The 17,710-nt window shown below is 44.1% G+C and overlaps 1 protein-coding gene across 5 annotated transcripts in view; it reads left to right on the forward strand.

Moving 5' to 3' along the window:
* Positions 1–8,888: 8,888 nt before the first annotated feature.
* The window catches only part of MKI67 (marker of proliferation Ki-67), a 28,344-nt gene continuing 19,522 nt past the window's right edge, over positions 8,889–17,710 (forward strand). For 3 of the 5 annotated variants that reach the window (XM_033842101.2, XM_033842108.2, XM_033842104.2), the window contains exons 1-5: positions 8,889–9,098; positions 9,492–9,681; positions 12,654–12,732; positions 12,824–12,939; positions 16,022–16,088. In XM_033842101.2, the coding sequence (XP_033697992.1) occupies positions 9,590–9,681; positions 12,654–12,732; positions 12,824–12,939; positions 16,022–16,088 (354 nt within the window). In that variant the 5' untranslated portion in view covers positions 8,889–9,098; positions 9,492–9,589. Of the gene's footprint in view, positions 9,099–9,243; positions 9,353–9,491; positions 9,682–12,653; positions 12,733–12,823; positions 12,940–16,021; positions 16,089–17,710 lie in introns of those variants that run through there. The other 2 variants (XM_033842103.2, XM_033842102.2) reach the window with 2 other exon arrangements.

The following is a 17,710-nucleotide window of genomic DNA, read 5'->3' on the forward strand; positions in this document are numbered from 1 at the left end:
GGGGTTCATTCCTATCCATACCCCAATGTGACATCTTTGGGGTGGTTACTGCTAAGCCTGACTACTGAGATCTTCCTCTAGATGGCGCACTATTCTAATCCTATAAATAATACTCAGGATCCGCTATAGCAAGTGTCACACCCATCACACCCTATCAGTAGGTCTCTCGGGTATTTTTCCCCTGCAGGCTGGGTGCCTATTGACAACATGGAATGTCATATTCATCCTTTTAACACACTGCCTGACATTCAGTGGACACAATAAATGCCTAAAACACATAATGGCTAATTGGGCCAATATGTCTAAAGTTTCCAAGTTAGTAAATTTATACAAAAAGGTTAACGTTTTCAGACAGTAAGTTATTATTACAGCAGTAGTAAATGATTCAAAAGAATTAGCTCCATGTTGCAATAATGATCCAAAGCCTTCATGAGACAGTTAAAGCCATTTCTCCCATCGTATTTTGGAACAGACTTGCACTTAACTTAATTCAGAGCTTGTCAGTTGATAACGGTTTATATCCCCATCAGTCCTATTCCGGCAGCACTTAGTTTGGGTTTGTTTTGAGAAGGATCCGTGATTCCAGGAAACCGAGCAGACTGAACCCTCTGGGTCTCCGGGGCCCACCCTGCCGGGCGATACAGCGCAACCCACGCGTTGGCATAGGCTGCGGGGTCTACATCCCCCTGGGTCAGCACAACTCTGAGAAGTGCAATTACCTCAGCACAAACGCTAGACGGAAGCGTGGAACTGTCTTCCCTCCAAAGTTTCGTAACAGCGGCCTTTCCGGTGGTTAGCGCCAGTCACAGCGTCGCGGTTCTGCACCTGCGCTGACCTCGCCGCGCTCCCGCTCGGGAGCCTGCGTTTCTACCCGAAGGGCGCAGTGGGCCCGCTGCGTCGCCAGATGGCGCTGCGGCCCCAGCCTTCGCGCTCCGGGGGCCGCGTGGGCTCGGGCCGGCGGGTCCCCTCCGCTTCCGGGTGGGACAAACAGAAGCGCCTCGGACCAGTGGCGCTCCGGTCACTCGGCTCCAGCAGATGGCGGAAGGCGACTGGGCCTGATGCGGGTGGACTGCTTTTTTTTTTTTTGCTTTCAAGAAAAGCCCAAAAGCTGGATTTTTGTTTGAAATGCTAGCAATTACTGTACTTTAAACATTTTAACAGAAACTTCTTTAAGGGATGGGCGCGGGGCGGGGCTACGCGGGAGGCCCGCTGGGGACGCAGCAGGACTGAGGCTGCGAGGCCCCAGGAGGCAAGTCCTGGCCCCGGCCTCACACACAGAGAGGCAGTAAGAGTAACGTAAGGAACCCCCTGTACCTATCACCCAGCTTCAACAATTGTTGTATGTGGGCATCTGGTGTCATCCATATACCCCCAGGACATTTCCACCTCCCACCTCCACTGATTTAGTTTGAAGTAAATCCCAGATATCCTATTTCTTCCTCCATAAATAGGTAGTGTGTATCTCTAACAGTCAGGACTCTTCTAACATAACAATACCTTTGTCACAATAATAATACTATTATCACACCAAAAATATTTCCTTAATATCATCAAATACTCATTCAGTGCCCCAGTTTCTCCACTGCCTCATGGATGTGTCCTTAACAGTGGATTTTTCCAAATCAATTCCAAAAAGGCCCATGAGTTGCTTTCCTTTGATTTTAAAATGCTTTTTGAATTCCGGTAAAATTTTTCACATACCAAAAACCATACAGATCTCAAGTGTATAGTTCTCAGAGTTTGGTCAAATATAGATACTTGCGTGATCAACATATCAATCCAAATGTAAAAGCTTTCCATCACCCCTGAAAGTCCCCTCCTGCCCCCTTGCAATCCATCCTGCTACACGCAGCCCACCAGAAACCACTGACTGTACTTCTGTTATCATAGAGGAGTTTTGCCGTTCTAGAAAATCACATAAGTGGGCAGGCAGCATGTACCCATCTGTGTCTAACTTCTTTCACCCAACGTAATATGTTCTTCGAGGTTCAGTCACAATGTCCTATGCACCAAGACTTAATTCTTTTTATTCCTTTTCCATGTTTCACCGTGTAAATATAACACAGCTTATACTGTAACATAGCCTCTTAGGACATACCCTGTTGATGTATTTGGATTGTTCCCAGGTTTTGGATATAGCTGCTCACACAAGTCCCTTTGTGGCAATATGCTTTCATTTCTCCTTGGCAAATGCCTTGGAGTGGAATTGCTGGATCCTGGGAAAGATGTATATTTGACTTTATAAGTATCTGTCTGAGACTTTCCAACCTGGTCACACCACTTACATGCCCACAGCAATGTCTGAGAACCCCATGCGCTCGGCAGCCTCCCCTGCATTTGCTGTTTTCTGTCTTTTTAATTTTAACCCTTCTGGTGGGTGTGTAACGGTATCTCCGTGGAGTTTTAAATTGCACTTCCTGGTGTTTTGGGAATGAGTTCTAGTTCTCTAGGTTCCTACTTATCTGAAAATGTCTTTATTTCACCCTTTTTTAAAACAGGGTATTTTCCTTGGATATAGAAATCTAGGTGGACAGACTTTTTTTTCCATTGACTGCCAGGCCTTGCAGAGTCTTGCCCTGGACTTGGGAAGTCCCGCCCCTGGCTAAGGACCCTCAGCCGAGGTGTGTGCGTGCCTGCCCTTCTGCACACAGTCCCTCCTCTTGCAGCATCACGCCTGCCAAACCCGTCTTTCTCAGCAGCCCGTTCTCCAGTCTCTGCTCCCACAGCAAGGGGAGATGCCTCCTCTCCACTCGGTCTCACCTCCCTGCACCCGCACAGAAATTGGGGCCAGGAGGCACATGGCTCAAATTGCGTGGTTTCTTCTCTCAAGGATGCCAGCCTGAGCTGGCTGTGGCCCAGTTCCCACAGAGAGTGCCTTACCTATTTTGTTGCATTTTACGATTGTTTGAAGTGGGAGAGTGAGTCTAAAACCAGTTTACTCCATCATGGTTGAAGTCCAAGACCTTCTCATCTGTTCCTTTAAATAGGTTTTTTTGCCCTCTTGTTGTTGTTGTTTTGTTTTGTTTTTGTTGTTCCTTGCAGTATATTGAAGAAAGCAGTTCCTTGTCCTGCAGACTTGCCCACATCTGGATTCCACCTCTGCCTCTTACTTGCCCCTCTCCCTCGTGTTTCCCGGACACTGGTATTTCCATCTGGAGGCCAAATCCCATTCCAGCTGATTTCTTCGCCGACCACTCGGAGGTCCAGGTGTATACTGCTCTCTGCTTGCACTCAATGCTCAGTCTCTTTCTGTGATGTGAGTAGCCTTTGATGATCATTGCCTGGATTTATCTTTTCATGAAGGATTTGAGGAATGGTGACACTCTTTTACAAGTTCCCTTCTCCTGTCACTTACTGAATGCATCTATAAAGAGAAACTCTCCCTAATCAGCTGCGTGGTTGCACTGAGGCACAGCTCCTGGAAGAAAGGCAGATGAAAGTTTGACCTTCTCCCTTGCTTTGCCAGAGTGGACTGGTTTCCTTATATCTTTTGAACGTGTCCAGTGAGTTTCTTTTCTTTCTTTTTATTCTGAAGGAATCATTGTGAACTTGAGGAATTTAAATACATTTTGTGCATTTCAAGTCCCTATAGTTATTCAATATTTTTTTTAGCTAGAGATCAAAGTTTCCCCACTTGGGACACGGGAGGCCTCTTCACAGCGGCTCCTGGGTCCTTTAGGCCTGACCCCAGTAGTCTCTGAGAGGTATCCTTGCTTTTTACTTGTTGATTTTATTTATTTATTTTGGGCTGTGTTGGGTCTTCATTGCTGCGCACGGGCTTTCTCCAGTTGCGGTGAGCGGGGGCTGCCCTTTGCCCTGGTGTGCAGGCTTCTCACTGCAGTGGCTTCTCTTGTTGTGGAGCACGGGCTCTAGGCGCGCGGGCTTCAGTAGTTGTGGCTCGCGGGCTCTAGAGCGCAGGCTCAGTAGTTGTGGTGCACGGGCTTAGTTGCTGTGGGCACGTGTCCCCTGCATTGGCGGGCGGATTGTTAACCACTGCGCCACCAGGGAAGCCCCATCTCCTTCCTTGCTTTTGAGTGTGACAAGTCATTCCAGGCTTATCCTGCTCAGTTCTTGCACCTGATACAGGATTTACCATTTCTATCGGGAAACTCGGTTTTCTTTTAGTAGGAAACAGTATTGAGAGACCACAAGCTAGGAAGTAAGGACACTCATGACTATTGGGTAAGTTCTAGGTCCTTCTGGGAATATATCAGGAAATATGTCTTCTCTTTCACATTTTAAAAGAAATATATACCATGAATTCATACTGCCATTCCCAATTCAAAATCTACTTACTGTGACAAGGAATCCAACTCTGCTGTTTGATATTTGACCGCTGACAGCTTTGAAGCCTCATCCCTTGCCTCCCTCCCCTCCCCCACCTCCCCTGCCTGACCCCACGTCTGAGTGAGCTGATAAGAAGGGCCAGATGCTCCCCGCTTCTAACCAGCAAGCCCCCGCCACCAGCTTACCCTCACGCCGGCCCCGCCTCCTGACCACAGCAAAACCCCAGCCAGGTTCTTTTACTCACACTCTCAAGCCATTTCAGACCTGGTGAGAGGCCTGCCCTGCTCCCCCCCCCGGAGACCTCAGTTATCTGAGTCATGAGACTTTCATACCCTCTGGAGGACGGACGCGGCACCATCAGGCCCTACACACAAATCAAACCTGAGGGGAGGGTCCCTTCTTTGCAGGGTATCCACAGAACACTTCACTGTTTGATTTCATATTTATAGCCTTTTTTCTTAGGCTGAAAAACTCTCTAGTGATACTCACGTAATTACCTATTTGCTTTCTCCCATTATAATAAGTTCAGAATAATGATATCAATATTACCACCAATGCAATTATTGAAAACTGCTTGATATTATTTTTCAGTTCATTTATATCCTTGGGGAATGGCTCTCAAGGGATGCACCATTCAATTATTGTGTTTTAAATGACTTCAAAGTATTGCTCTTTGTGCGGCTCTGTTGCTGCCTGAATGTTAGTTTCACTTTAATTTCTACTTTAGGGTTTTCTATATCTTTGATTCAATTGGTTTTATATTTATATAAATATTAATATGATTCAAGAGTCAAATCTATCAAAGAAGGGAAGTTCAGGGAAATCTAGCTTTTCTCCCTGTGCTCCCTCCTCCATTTTTACATTATATGTATTTCACATTATATGTATATCACATATATCATAATATATATATTATATACATATATATACATATGTAAACTGTATGTATATTGTTTCATTTTAATAAGAGCAAATATGCATATATATTCATAAGCCCATTTTTTAGCTAAACGCAGCATATGCTATATGCAAGTTTTCCCACTTTATCTTTTGCACTTGATAATATTTGGAGGCAATTACTCCATAGCAGTTTACAGAAATATTAAAATCTTTTTGTTTGAATAGGCCACTTAAAGCTATTGAATCAATTGATGTATTTGATACCAATCTTGTTATATTTTAAAATATATGTTGATATAGCTATGTAGTCTTTCACTATGTTATCTGTATTCTCTGTCTCTCTTTTCTGTATGCTTAGATATTTCAGAGTATTTGTAGTTATGGTCTAATGGCTGCACTTACACTGACAGCTTTACATAATATCTCTGTCCCTTCTTTTTGAGCCCATTGGTGTCTTAATATGAGCCTTCTTGATAATTAGCGAAAATCTTCTCTGACACAATATTTAATTTGAAGTAATATTCTTTTACTCCCAGTTCATACCTAGAAGGCAATCAGAGAGCTTATTTTCTTTTCCATATACCCTCACCTCTACCCCACCCCATTCGCTATTAGTTGTGTTACCTCTACATTGTCGGAGCTTATACCCTCTACAAAAGATATTCTTTTGCTTAAAACCATCACGTAGCCTTAGTTCCGCACTTACGTTTATATTTAATATTCAACACTGAAACTTACTAAAGGTATCTTCAGTTTGGGGTTATCTGAAGCTTGATCACCCCAAGTAAGGATGTTTAAGACAAGTTTTCTGTAGCCTCTATACTTGAAGGCCTCTTTGTAAACCTATATCTTCCTGTCATGCTTCCCTTGTTCTCTAGGGAAATTATTCTCCTCACTGTTCTCTCTTTTGTTATGATAAATGTCTAGGACATTCCATTGCAATTCATTTCTTTATTACTTAGGTGACAGGGTTTTCCTACAGTATTAATATAGGAGGTTAGGACTCATAACTTTTTAGCTTCAAATTTCTAGGGGTCCCTATTCTATTCTTAGCAATAAGTGTTCCAAGTTGGCCTGTACTCTCTTCAGGTTGCTTGATGCACTGGTTTGTATATGGTTCCTCTCTCACCTTTGTACCTAGGGTCCCTGTCTTCCTCAATTTGGAGTCTATCACCCAGCGGGAACCATTGAGTCTGGAAACTCGGTTGCTTGTCAGTGTACAGTATTTGTAAAGTAAATATTTCAGCCTTGCCAATCACGAACTCTTTGATACATTGCACAGCAAAACTTCCTTTATGAGTGGACATATGTAAAGGACACTGTTTTAAAACTGGCAAAAGAGAAAGAGAGTCGATCTCAAGGAAAATCACCTTTCCCTACCCAGAAATTTCCAATGTTTCAAAGGCAAAATTTTAGTTAAGGCTGTAATGAGGGCTTTCCCAATGATAGATATACACCTAGAATTCTATAATCTTCTAATAACTACATATAAATAATCATTGATCATCTCTAAAGATTTTATTACAGTAAAAAAATAACACAATTACTACAGGATAGAAACTTGTCTGAACTAATTATTAGAGTATTGAAATTCTGTTCTCAAGCAACTCAAATATCTAAACCTAAACTCATAGATCTTTCCTTTCATTTTGCAAGAAACACATACTGAAAAGTGGTTCCAGGAGTTTCAATAATGACACACCCCTCACCTCCAGGAAAGAGGGTCTGTGAGATTCTCTCCAGGGGCACCGTCTGGCCCTTGGAGTCCAAGAATTATGAAGACCACAGAATTGAAAGGTTCAAATTGTTAGTTACTCAAATCTTTGACAATGGAAGGAATAATCTTTTATAAGAGATTATCAATTACCTATCTAGTTCAACTACTCACATATCATACACCTAGAGGTCAAAACCTTCTCCAATAAAATTGTTTCCTTCTATGTCAGTTCCCCTTTGAGGTAGTGATTTCACTCAGCATCTTTTGGGGATCTAGATATGCTGGCAGAGCCCTGCACTGTCATCTGCCTGTGGATATGCCAGTGCTCCAACTTGAAGTGAAGCCATTCCCAGACAGAGATCATGGAATCCAATGTCCTTTCAAGGAATCCAGGGATCAAGGACCCCACGTCCTTTCTAATCTTATTTTAGTTTTATTTTCCCATAGTGTAAAAGTGAGGAAATGAAACTAATCCCCCAGAAGGTTAATAGTATCCAGGCATCTACACTACCCAACCCACATCAGCTCTGTCACAGAGGATTAGGAGTTGGGAATTCTACACATTCACGTTGTTTTTCTAGGTGCTTTCCCACATTGCTGTAGGCAATCTATCTCTGCATTGTATCTCAGGAATAGAAAGGCTCCAACTTTTTGGTCTCAGGGTCCCTTTGAGCTCTTAAAAATCACTGAGGACCACTAAGAGTTTTTGTTTATGTAGGTTATTAACTGAATATTTTTTAAAATGTCATTTATCAATTAATTTTAAAGCAATGATGAACCCATTTCATGTTTCACATAGAAACATCTTTTTTTAATGAAAAATACCTCTATTATCCAAAACAAATTAGTGAAAAGAGCAGCATTATTTTATATTAAATATATATTTTACTAAACCAAGTATCACAGCAAATCTCTGTGATACCTGATTTAATAAAAGACAGCTGGATTCTCACATCTGCTCTGCACAGGGGAAATGCCACCCTCCACACACGAGAAATGAGTGAAAAGGGCAAGGACCGTCTGTTATTACAAAGGTGGTTTTGACCTCATGGATCTCCTGCAAGGATCAAAGAGACCCTCGGGTCCCCAGAACAGCAGCTCCCGATCAAGGAAAGCCAAGCTCCAAAGGTGTGGAGTGAGCTGGAGGGCGGCGGACATCCCCAGTTCACTTCGTACCACGAGGGCCTGCAGAAGCTCTCCCCTCCCGCTGTCCCATCACTCACGTGGAGGAATCCTGTGGCTAATTATTTTACAATTCATCCATTTTGTAGTGCAGCAGGTTTATTAATTAAAGAATTTTTTCTAAGAGGAAACCATTGTAAACCTATATGTATGGCAATAGCAGAGATTAAATAAATTATGGTTTCTAAAGCCGAATACTTTGCCGTCATCAAAAAGAAAGGAGGAAGACGTACTCAATATACTCGGAGTTTGTGAAGCAGAGAATACAAAGTACAGAACAATGTGTATATTATGATAGTCTTCGTGCGTTTTTATAAGAGAATAATGCATGTGTTAACTGGGAAAAGACACGAGAAACTGCTTACAGCAACTGATTATTTTTAGGGAGATATAGGAATTTTAAAAAATTGTAAACCTTCCAGCAATGAGTAACATATTATGTACCACTGTTAACTGTACAATTGTGTTTGGTCCTTAGAGAAAAGAAGGCAAGAAGGGTTTCGCGGCGGAGGGACCCTGCTGCATTTCATACCCGTAGGTGCCATGGAAGCTGAGGACCCTCAGGTGGCCGTCTTCCACGGATGCACCGGAGCCAGCCCGGCCGAGCCCGTCCGCCCCGCCCCGCCCCGCGGAGCCCGTCCCCGCTTGCTCCGCCCTCTCCTTTCCCATTGGTCTGCCTCCTCTCCCCTGCGCCCAATCGCAGCGCTTAGCGCCAAATTTGAATCGGTGTTATCGTTTGAATCTGGAGGGCGCGGCGGCGGCTTTCCGCGCCAGAGCCGCTGACGCCGGGCACCTCCGGGACGTCTCTGGGCAGGGTCAGCGGGCCACCGGCGAGGGCGAAGGCGGGAGGAGCGGGGACTGGGGCCACGGCGAAGGTGGGAGCGGGCCAGGGGACTGAGGCCCGGTCCCTGCAGCGGAGGTGGGCGCGTCGCCGGCCCCTCCCGGTGCGGACTCGGGTTGCTCGCCGACGAGCGGCGGAACCACTGCTGTCGCCCCGGGAGACTCGTCCTGGGTGAGCAGCGGCCGGGGAGCTTCGGGGGCGGGGGCAGCCGGAGGGGCGGAGGCCGCGTGGACCACTCGGGGCTATGCGGCCACCAGCGCCGGAGCGCGGCCTTGGCCTGGCTCGTCCTGGGCTCTGGCGTGGGGTCTCGGTGGGAACTCCCGGGAGCCAGGAGCCTGGCGGGCGGCGTCCTGGACGCAGGTCTCTGGAGGGCGCTGGATGGTGGAGGCAGCCCCGGGCCTGGCTGGGGCTTCCACCGGGGTCAGGTAAGGCGTGGGTCGGGGCGGCAGGGGCAGCGGTGAGTAGTACACGCGACCCTAGTTGGTCACTTACAAGTAACTTCTTAGCTCTTTGCTTTAGAATAACCCTCACCCCCTGTGTGTTTTATTTTTGTTATTTTGTCAGTGGCGTGTAGTCAAAGGATTGCTTGTAAGTCGGCTTCAGCAAACCTTTCGATGCCTGACCTTCCGGTACGGATTATAGTCAAAATTCCTGTTTAGAAAATGGGTTCTACAAGACGCCTTGTTACCATTAAAAGGAGCGGGGTCGACGGCCCCCACTTTCCACTGAGCCTTCATACCTGCTTGTTTGGAAGGTGAGCCCTGCCCACCCGCGGACAATTTAGACAATTTAGCTTAAAAAAACCCCTCAATATTACTAACCAGAGATTAACAGACGAGATACACAGCTCTAGGAGTAGGCAGCCCTCGAGTGTGCTCAGGACTTCCTGTGTATTGTCATTGCTACTGGTTGTTTATTATGAAATAGAATTCGAAGACAATGTTTACATAGTTGTGTTTTTTCAGTCAAAGAAAAATTTTTAAATTGATTTGATAAAAATATAACTGGAGAAAAATGTAAAGTCCTGCTTCACTTCAGACTGTCTTTAGAAAGCCATTGTGTTCATCTGAAATCTCTCCAAACTGGGCATTCCTTGGCTGCTGGGGGATATTATTGAACAAGTGAAGGAAGGAATCTGTGCATGGCTTGTCGGTCTTTTTGGAAAAATGGAAATGGGAAGGAAAGTCCTTCTGGTTGTGTTTTGAGAACTTCTCATTTGTTGCCTTGGTGTTGGTGGTGGCAGTAACTCTGGTCCCTGTGTAACAGGCACCATTAATCACACCGCCTCTCCTTTTCTAACATGTGATGAATAAGTTACCCCCCCGTGGAACCCTGTGTGGTGGAACCCTGACCCCCTTCTGCCCCACACCCTATCCTCCCACCAGCCCCACTCCTGCCACGTTCCACCACACTTCAAGCTCTTTCTCCCCTTGGTGCTTTTAGCCAGTTCGAACTTTCACCTCTGGAATTTCTCTACCTTCCTACGCGACTGATTGCTTTACAACTTTCAGAGACAGGGTCCATGTTACCTGAGAAGGAGCCTTTACTGAGCCCTGCTCTTGTCTTTCCTAACCCCACACATGGTGATGAGGCTGTGGCTTGCCTGTCTCACTACGAAGCTCCCCAAGGACAGGGACTGTCTAGTTAATAATTCTGTACTCGGTGTCTGGTGTGGGGCCTGGCATATGAGAGGTGATCACTATTCAGCACTCTGGCAGTTGTCCAGTCATCACATCAGCTGGGAAATTGAGTTTGGAATCAGTGTGCAGCAGTGGTTATCAACTGAGAGCCGTATTGCCCCCCAGGAGCTATTTGGCAAAGTCTGGAGACATTTTTTTCACGTCACAATGTGGGAGGCACACACCACTGGCCTCAGGGAGCAGAGGTCAGGGTTGCTGCCAAACACCCTACAATGCACAGGACAGCTCCCGCTAGAGAGAACTAGCTGGCCCCAGATGTCAGCAGCACCAGGGTTAAGAACCATTGAGCTATAGTGTCTCCTGATGGCCGTCTCCTGCCAAACAGATTCTCAGTTCTAATGAGATCGTCTTTTTCTGTCTCTTGCTGGGATGTTCCGATACCTAAAAATCAAATTCTCTTCTTTGGCTTAAAGTAGCTGTTCACTTTCCATAGCTTCCACTCTCTTCAAAAGGGAGAAACAAAAAACATTTTGGTACCAAATAGCAGTAATTCTGTTATCATATTGTAGTGATTAAGTGTATTTTTATGCGAGATTTTATAATCCAGAAACCCACTCGTAAGTGTTTGTTCATGGTACAGGTAGGAAGGGATATTCTTAGACTCCAGAGGTTCGTACTGAGTACAGAGAGGAGGCGTATGGTCTGCTCAAACGTGTAAAACCACAGGATGGTAACAGGAACACCAGAGACCCAGAGCCTTGCTAAGGGCGTCTTTGATTAGTTTCTGTGTAGGTTTGGGAATTCTTCCTTCAGCTGCTTCCTGCTGATGTTAGTTTTCTGTAAAAAGACAGGTTGCATCTAGATAATTTGTTGTTGCTTGTAGATTAGTGTCTGTAATGATAGGAGGCTTGTGACTGTCAGTTAATAGTGTAGTTTATTTATTTATTTTTGGCTGCATTGGGTCTTCGTTGCTGCGCACGGGCTTCCTCTAGTTGCAGCGAGTGGGGGCTACTCTTTGTTGCGGTGCGCAGGCTTCTCATTGCGGTGGCTTCTCTTGTTGCGCAGCACGGGCTCTAGGCGTGCAGGCTTCAGTAATTGTGGCTCGCGGGCTCTAGAGCGCAGGCTCAGGAGTTGTGGAGCATGGGCTTAGTTGCTCCCTGGCATGTGGGATCTTCCCGGACCAGGGCTCAAACCCGTGTCCCCTGCATTGGCAGGCGGATTCCCAACCACTGCACCACGAGGGAAGTCCCAATAATATAGTTTTAAAACAATAAAAAGCTCACAAGTTATGAGCATTTACTGTGTGCCAAGCAAATGACAGACATGAGTAACATTTAATTTTCTGAAGAACACCATGATATGTTTGCCAACGGAGTCCTCTTTGTATATGAAGAAACTGAGACACGGAGAGGTCCTAGCATGAAATAACAGCACTTTAGGTGTTGATTAAACCTTGAAACATACATAGCATTACCAATAAACATGCATAAACCTTTTTTATAGGAAAAAAGAAAAAAGCACAGAGTACAAACGATAAGTATTCTCCAAACTGATGTAAAGTACTCCTTTAGTTGGATCTTATAAGCATAGATATTTTAGTGGAAGGCAATTCAATTTTGTATTCTAATATTTTCCATTATAATTATTTTTAAGTACTCTTAAGTTTTAATGATTTAAAATAGTTGCTTATACAATACTTATAAAAATTGGGGGCAAAATCATTTACATTGCCCAGTTTGTCTTTCCTTTATGTCATTACATTTACAGATCACACATAGTGTCAGGGGCTTCCCAGGTGGCGCAGTGGTTGAGAGTCCGCCTGCCGATGCAGGGGACACAGGTTCGTGCCCTGCTCCGGGAAGATCCCACATGCCGCGGAGCGGCTGGGCCCGTGGGCCATGGCCGCTGAGCCTGCGCGTCCGGAGACTGTGCTCCGCAACGGGAGAGGCCACAACAGTGAGAGGCCTGCGTATCGCAAAAAAAAAAAACAAAAAAACATAGTGTCAGATGCTGTTTTATTTTGAATCACTGATGTAAGTTTTTTAAATTGCAGCAACCTAAAAAATCTTTATTCTTTTGAATTAAGGAGTATCGAGTGTGACATTCGTATTCAGCTTCCCGTAGTGTCCAAACAACACTGCAAAATTGAAATCAATGGACAGGAGGTGAGCGGGTTTTTGGAAGTCTGTTTTCTAAAACTTTTCACTTTTTATCCATTTATTAGTTTACATGTTTTCCTCTCTTTCCTACTTGTAGGCAATATTGTTTAATTTCAGTTCCACAAATCCAACACGAGTAAATGGATCTACTTTTGATAAACCTGTACAACTAAAACATGGAGACGTGATAACTGTTGTTGATCGGTCTTTCAGGTAGGTAAGAAATGGGCTAAAAAGAAATAGACCTTCTGATCCACCAAAAACTAGCCTCACAGTCCATCAGTGATCCTTCTGTAATGCGGGTGAATGTCAACATGTCTGAGGTTGCCATTCCCAACACAGTCTTTATCTAAATTCATACGGATCTAGAAGGAATGGCAGGTGAGGTTTATTGTGTGCTCCAGCTCAAAGATTAGAGAGCACGTAACTATGCCAAGGTGGCCAGGTCCCAAAGGAGGTTCATTTGGTTGCAAGTGTTGTGAAACTGCACTCATTTTATTTTTTTTATTTTAAAGTAAAATACACTCATAGAGAAAGTTACAAAACGAGATGTATGACCCAGCTTACCATGAAGTGAGCAGCCTTGTGATAATCGCCCGTCACGGACCGAACTGTGCTCTCCCTAAATTCCCAAGTTGAAGTCCTGACCCCCGTCCCCAGCTCCCCGGAATGTGGCTGTCTTTGGAAATAGGACCTTGAAAGAGATGATTAAGTTAAAATGAGGCCAGTAGGCTGGGTCCTAATTCAATCCGAGTGGTGTCCTTATAAGAAGAGGAGATTAGGACACAGAAGCCAGGGAAGGAGGTGTTCAGAGTGATGACTGTGCCAAGCGGCAGCAGAGGGCGGCCAGAGCCCAGGAGAGAGGCCCCAAGGAAGCCAACCCTGCCGACACCTTGATCTTGGACTTCCAGCCTCTGGAACTGTGAGAAAATAAATTTCTCTTGTTTAAGCCACCCAGGGTGTGACATTTTGTTATAGAACTAATACACCACCCAAGTCATAAACAGCATTTCCAGAAGTTTCTTTCATGCATCTTCTAATCATTACTTCTTCCCCGCACCAAGTAAACCACTAATGTGGCTTTTCTGATAGCATGAAAGTCTTTAGAGTTCTACTGCTAAGCATGCATCTCTAACTGCTATGGTTTTGTCTGCCTTTATCAAACTCCATAAAGTAGTAACTGAGTTCTGCTTTTACGGTTGTGGGATTCATAGCCTGGATTGGGATGGATGGATTCATCCCAGTTTGTTCCTCTCGCTGTTTAAGGATTTCACTGAAATAAGATCCACAGTTACATACACAATTAATTCATTCTGGATGGACATTTGAGTAATTTCCAGTTTCTGAAATGAGTCAGAGCTTGCTTTTTATGATCAGATATGGTTACATTTTTACTAATCTGTCCTGGGTGTTTGGAAAAAATGTGTGTTGCACAGCTGCTGCGTGGAGTGCTCTGTCTGTGTAGGTCCCTCAGATTCTAATTCCTGACTCTAGAATCCTAGTAAATTTTTCCCCTGATTCTTAGTTACCTGGACAGGTAAGCTGAAATCACGCATTGAAGTTTTTTTTTTCTTTTTGTTTTTTACCTTTGTCAGTTTTTTGCGTCCGATATTTTGAGGCCATACTATGGGTTTAAATTAAGAATTATCTCCTCTTGGTGTGGATGAAGCTGTATCATGTATCATTCTGAAATGTCCTGTATGTTTAGTAATGCTTTTTTTTTTTTTGTGCTGGATGCGGGCCTCTCACTGTTGTGGCCTCTCCTGCTGCGGAGCACAGGCTCCAGACGCACAGGCTCAGCGGCCATGGCTCAGAGGCCCAGCCGCTCCGCCGCATGTGGGATCTTCCCGGACCGGGGCACGAACCCGCGTCCCCTGCATCGGCAGGTGGACTCTCAACCACGGCGCCACCAGGGAAGCCCTTAGTAATGCTTTTGATGAGAGATTTCATACTATAGTTTTTTTGTTGTTTTTTTTTAATCACATTGCTTTCAACTTTCATAATCCTTAAGGTTTAGATGACCTTTTGGAACCAGCTGTTAGGTGCACTTTTGTCTATAACTGGTTGATCTTGACGGATTGACCCTTTTATCATTAGAAAATGTGCAGTGTCTCTGTGAATAATTTTTATCTTACAGTCTATTTTGTCTGGTATTGGTACAGCCTCTCCACCTCTCTTCTGGTTCCTGTTTGCATGGTATATCTTTTCCCATCATTATCCTTTCATTCTATTTGTGTCTTTGACTCTAAATTGTGTCTCTCGTAGGCAGATGTAGTTGGATCGCTTTTGTCATCCATTCTGCCAATGGAACTCCATTACTGCCTTCATTTGTATTAAATAGATATTTTCTAATTTGAATATCCTGGTCGTTTCTTTCTCTGTGCTTTTTGTGAATTTGCCTTCATTTTTAAAGGGTATTTTTTATTAGATAGAGAAATAAATATTATTTCTAGGCAGGAAATATTTGATGAGGAATGGAGAGCAGAAGTATGTCCCCCAAATGAGATGCTGCTCAAATTAAGATTAGTTGAGATGACAAAATACCTCCAACAAAGACTAGGACATGGGTCATAGGAAGAAGGGCTTGATTCAGAACTCTGGTACCATGAGAAACAGTTCCAGACGACTGGCTGCTTCAGAGCTTACGTAGATGGCATCTAAATTCGAATCAGGCTGTCTCACCGAGGTACCAGAGTTCAGTATGTGTTATAAAAGTTTCTGTGAATGGATACCTGAGGTCTGTTAGAACAACCATGTCTCTTGCTAAATATCTTTGCATCTTCCTAAAATGTGCCTGTCTTTGTTCAGATACACATGGAGTAAGTGGGAAGCTGAAAAGATCATAGTGATCTTAAAGTGGAGCTCTGTGGTTACCTGTGGTGAATGACATCACAGGGTGATAAAGGTGTCAGACGCCACCCAGCTTCCTGGTTGACCTTCCAAGCCATCAGATGATTTCCATGAACAAAAACTAGCAGACACCAGGTTTTGCTCTCTTGTGCAGTTGGTTCCAACACAGGAGGTGCTCAGGGAAGTTGTTGAATCTTACAGACTAGTCAGGGTTCAGAAATTTAATCTGGTCCCAACCTCTGACCGTGGTGTTCCAGAAGAAACCAATTTACCTAAGTTTTTAGCATAAAAACACTTTCCTGATTTCTTTCCATGAATACGGTAATATCTTGAGTAAAACCTGATCTTTGTTCCTTGCTCCTTGGACATTAGTCAGATGTGGAAGTTTTATCATTGGTTACAAATCTTTAATCTGAATATGTGCCTGTCATTCTGTGCACTTCAGGTATGAAAATGAAAGTCATCAGAATGGAAGCAAGTCACCTGCATTTCCAGGACAAAGACGGGAACAGGTGATGGGGAGATATTATGGAACTTTGGGCTCTGATTCTTTTGCATGATGATATGAAGTCATTTATATGCACTTTGACACTGATTTCTCACAAGGGAGAACGACTTACCAGTTATAGTAGGAAAATGTCGCTAAGGTAGTAAAACAAGTTGAACTTAGATATATTAAGATAATTTAAACTATCCTTCCTCTTTTATTCAAAATGAGAGTACTAGGTGTTACACTTTGGGCCCAAAGTAACTCACAATATGATTTTGCAAACCTTTGGTTAGGGCAACCCTGACGCAGAACTCAGATTCCAGAACCACATGATCTGGAGGCTCAGTTTTTGTCCCATTGTTCTCATTGGTCTTTATTCATCCAGAATAATCACATCAGAGCTGTAGGTACCAATGATGCTTCCCAGTTTTGACAGACATGACCCACGACACTGGAGGAGAGTTACTGCCCTGTGTCTATCAGTGGAGAAAATGTATTCCAAACGGCCCACCTTATTAAAATGCAGTCTGGGCCCATCCTGGGAGATTTAGTAGGACTTAGGAGGTTCTGGGTTACTCCTGAGACTTCCTATCCTTCTTACTTTTTATGAAGCTACTCAAGCTATTCTCTTCTGACCAGGTTGGAATTCCCTGGCTTAAGAGTCTTAGCACAGATACTCCTGAAATCAGCAGTGGGCTCTGCATTTGAAGTTCCCTGCTCCTGCCATGTGCCCTTGCTTCCCCAGAGGACTAACTTTAATGTCAACCCTGCTCATCAGCTTTGGGGGAAAGCTAGCTTTTGAGGTATCCCACCCACCAACCAACACTGCTTCTAACTCGTTAGTAGGTATAAGGAAACCAACCAAAAAGCTGGACTATGGGTTAGATAAGAGGTCCCAGTGGTCTATGACCTGTTCGTTATCTGGATTATGATAAAGTAAATATTGAAGTTGAATACTTAGAACATGTTATTTGACAGTGATTTTTATGGCTATTGGATATTATAGTACAAAAAATATGGGCTTGTATTTTGCACACAGTTTTAAATTTTAATTCATTTTTATTGTTCAGTCATATGATTCCTTTTGTCAACCTCAGATTGGAAGTTAGAAATCGAGCCCTCACATGGGAAGTTTGAGAAGCAGCGTATTCAATACCAAGATATCGGAAATTGATTAAAGAAAGAAGTTAAAGTATTTGCCTTTGGATATATTTTGTGATTTCCACCCCTAATAATTCAGAGGATATTATTTTTCCTCCTTTGAAACAATATTGGACTTTTATATCTTACATCTGTGTTATTCTGTAGCTGTTCCTTACCCTCTAAAAAGCTGCCTGGGAAGGAATGTGAAGGTGGCCCAGCAGGAGGGCTGCACCCCAGCTCCCTGCTCTGAGGGTACAGGGCCTCTGGGTGCATTGTTTTCGCTTTTGCCTTAACGTCTGGGCTTTCAGATAAACCCTTAGTACCTGCCAGCAATGAGCACACATGCTAAGTGGAGCCCTACTTCACCCACGGGTCCTCTAGCCAACTTCTGATAAAACTGTGTAAAGTCAATAATTCTGTGCCCTTGGTAGGTTCCCAGATACTGAGTGGATGATGTTTACTTTTAGCTTTGATTCTTCTTTCACAGAAGTTCAAGGAAGT

This window comes from Tursiops truncatus, chromosome 16 (assembly GCF_011762595.2).
Source record: "Tursiops truncatus isolate mTurTru1 chromosome 16, mTurTru1.mat.Y, whole genome shotgun sequence".
Taxonomy (NCBI): Eukaryota; Metazoa; Chordata; class Mammalia; order Artiodactyla; family Delphinidae; genus Tursiops; species Tursiops truncatus.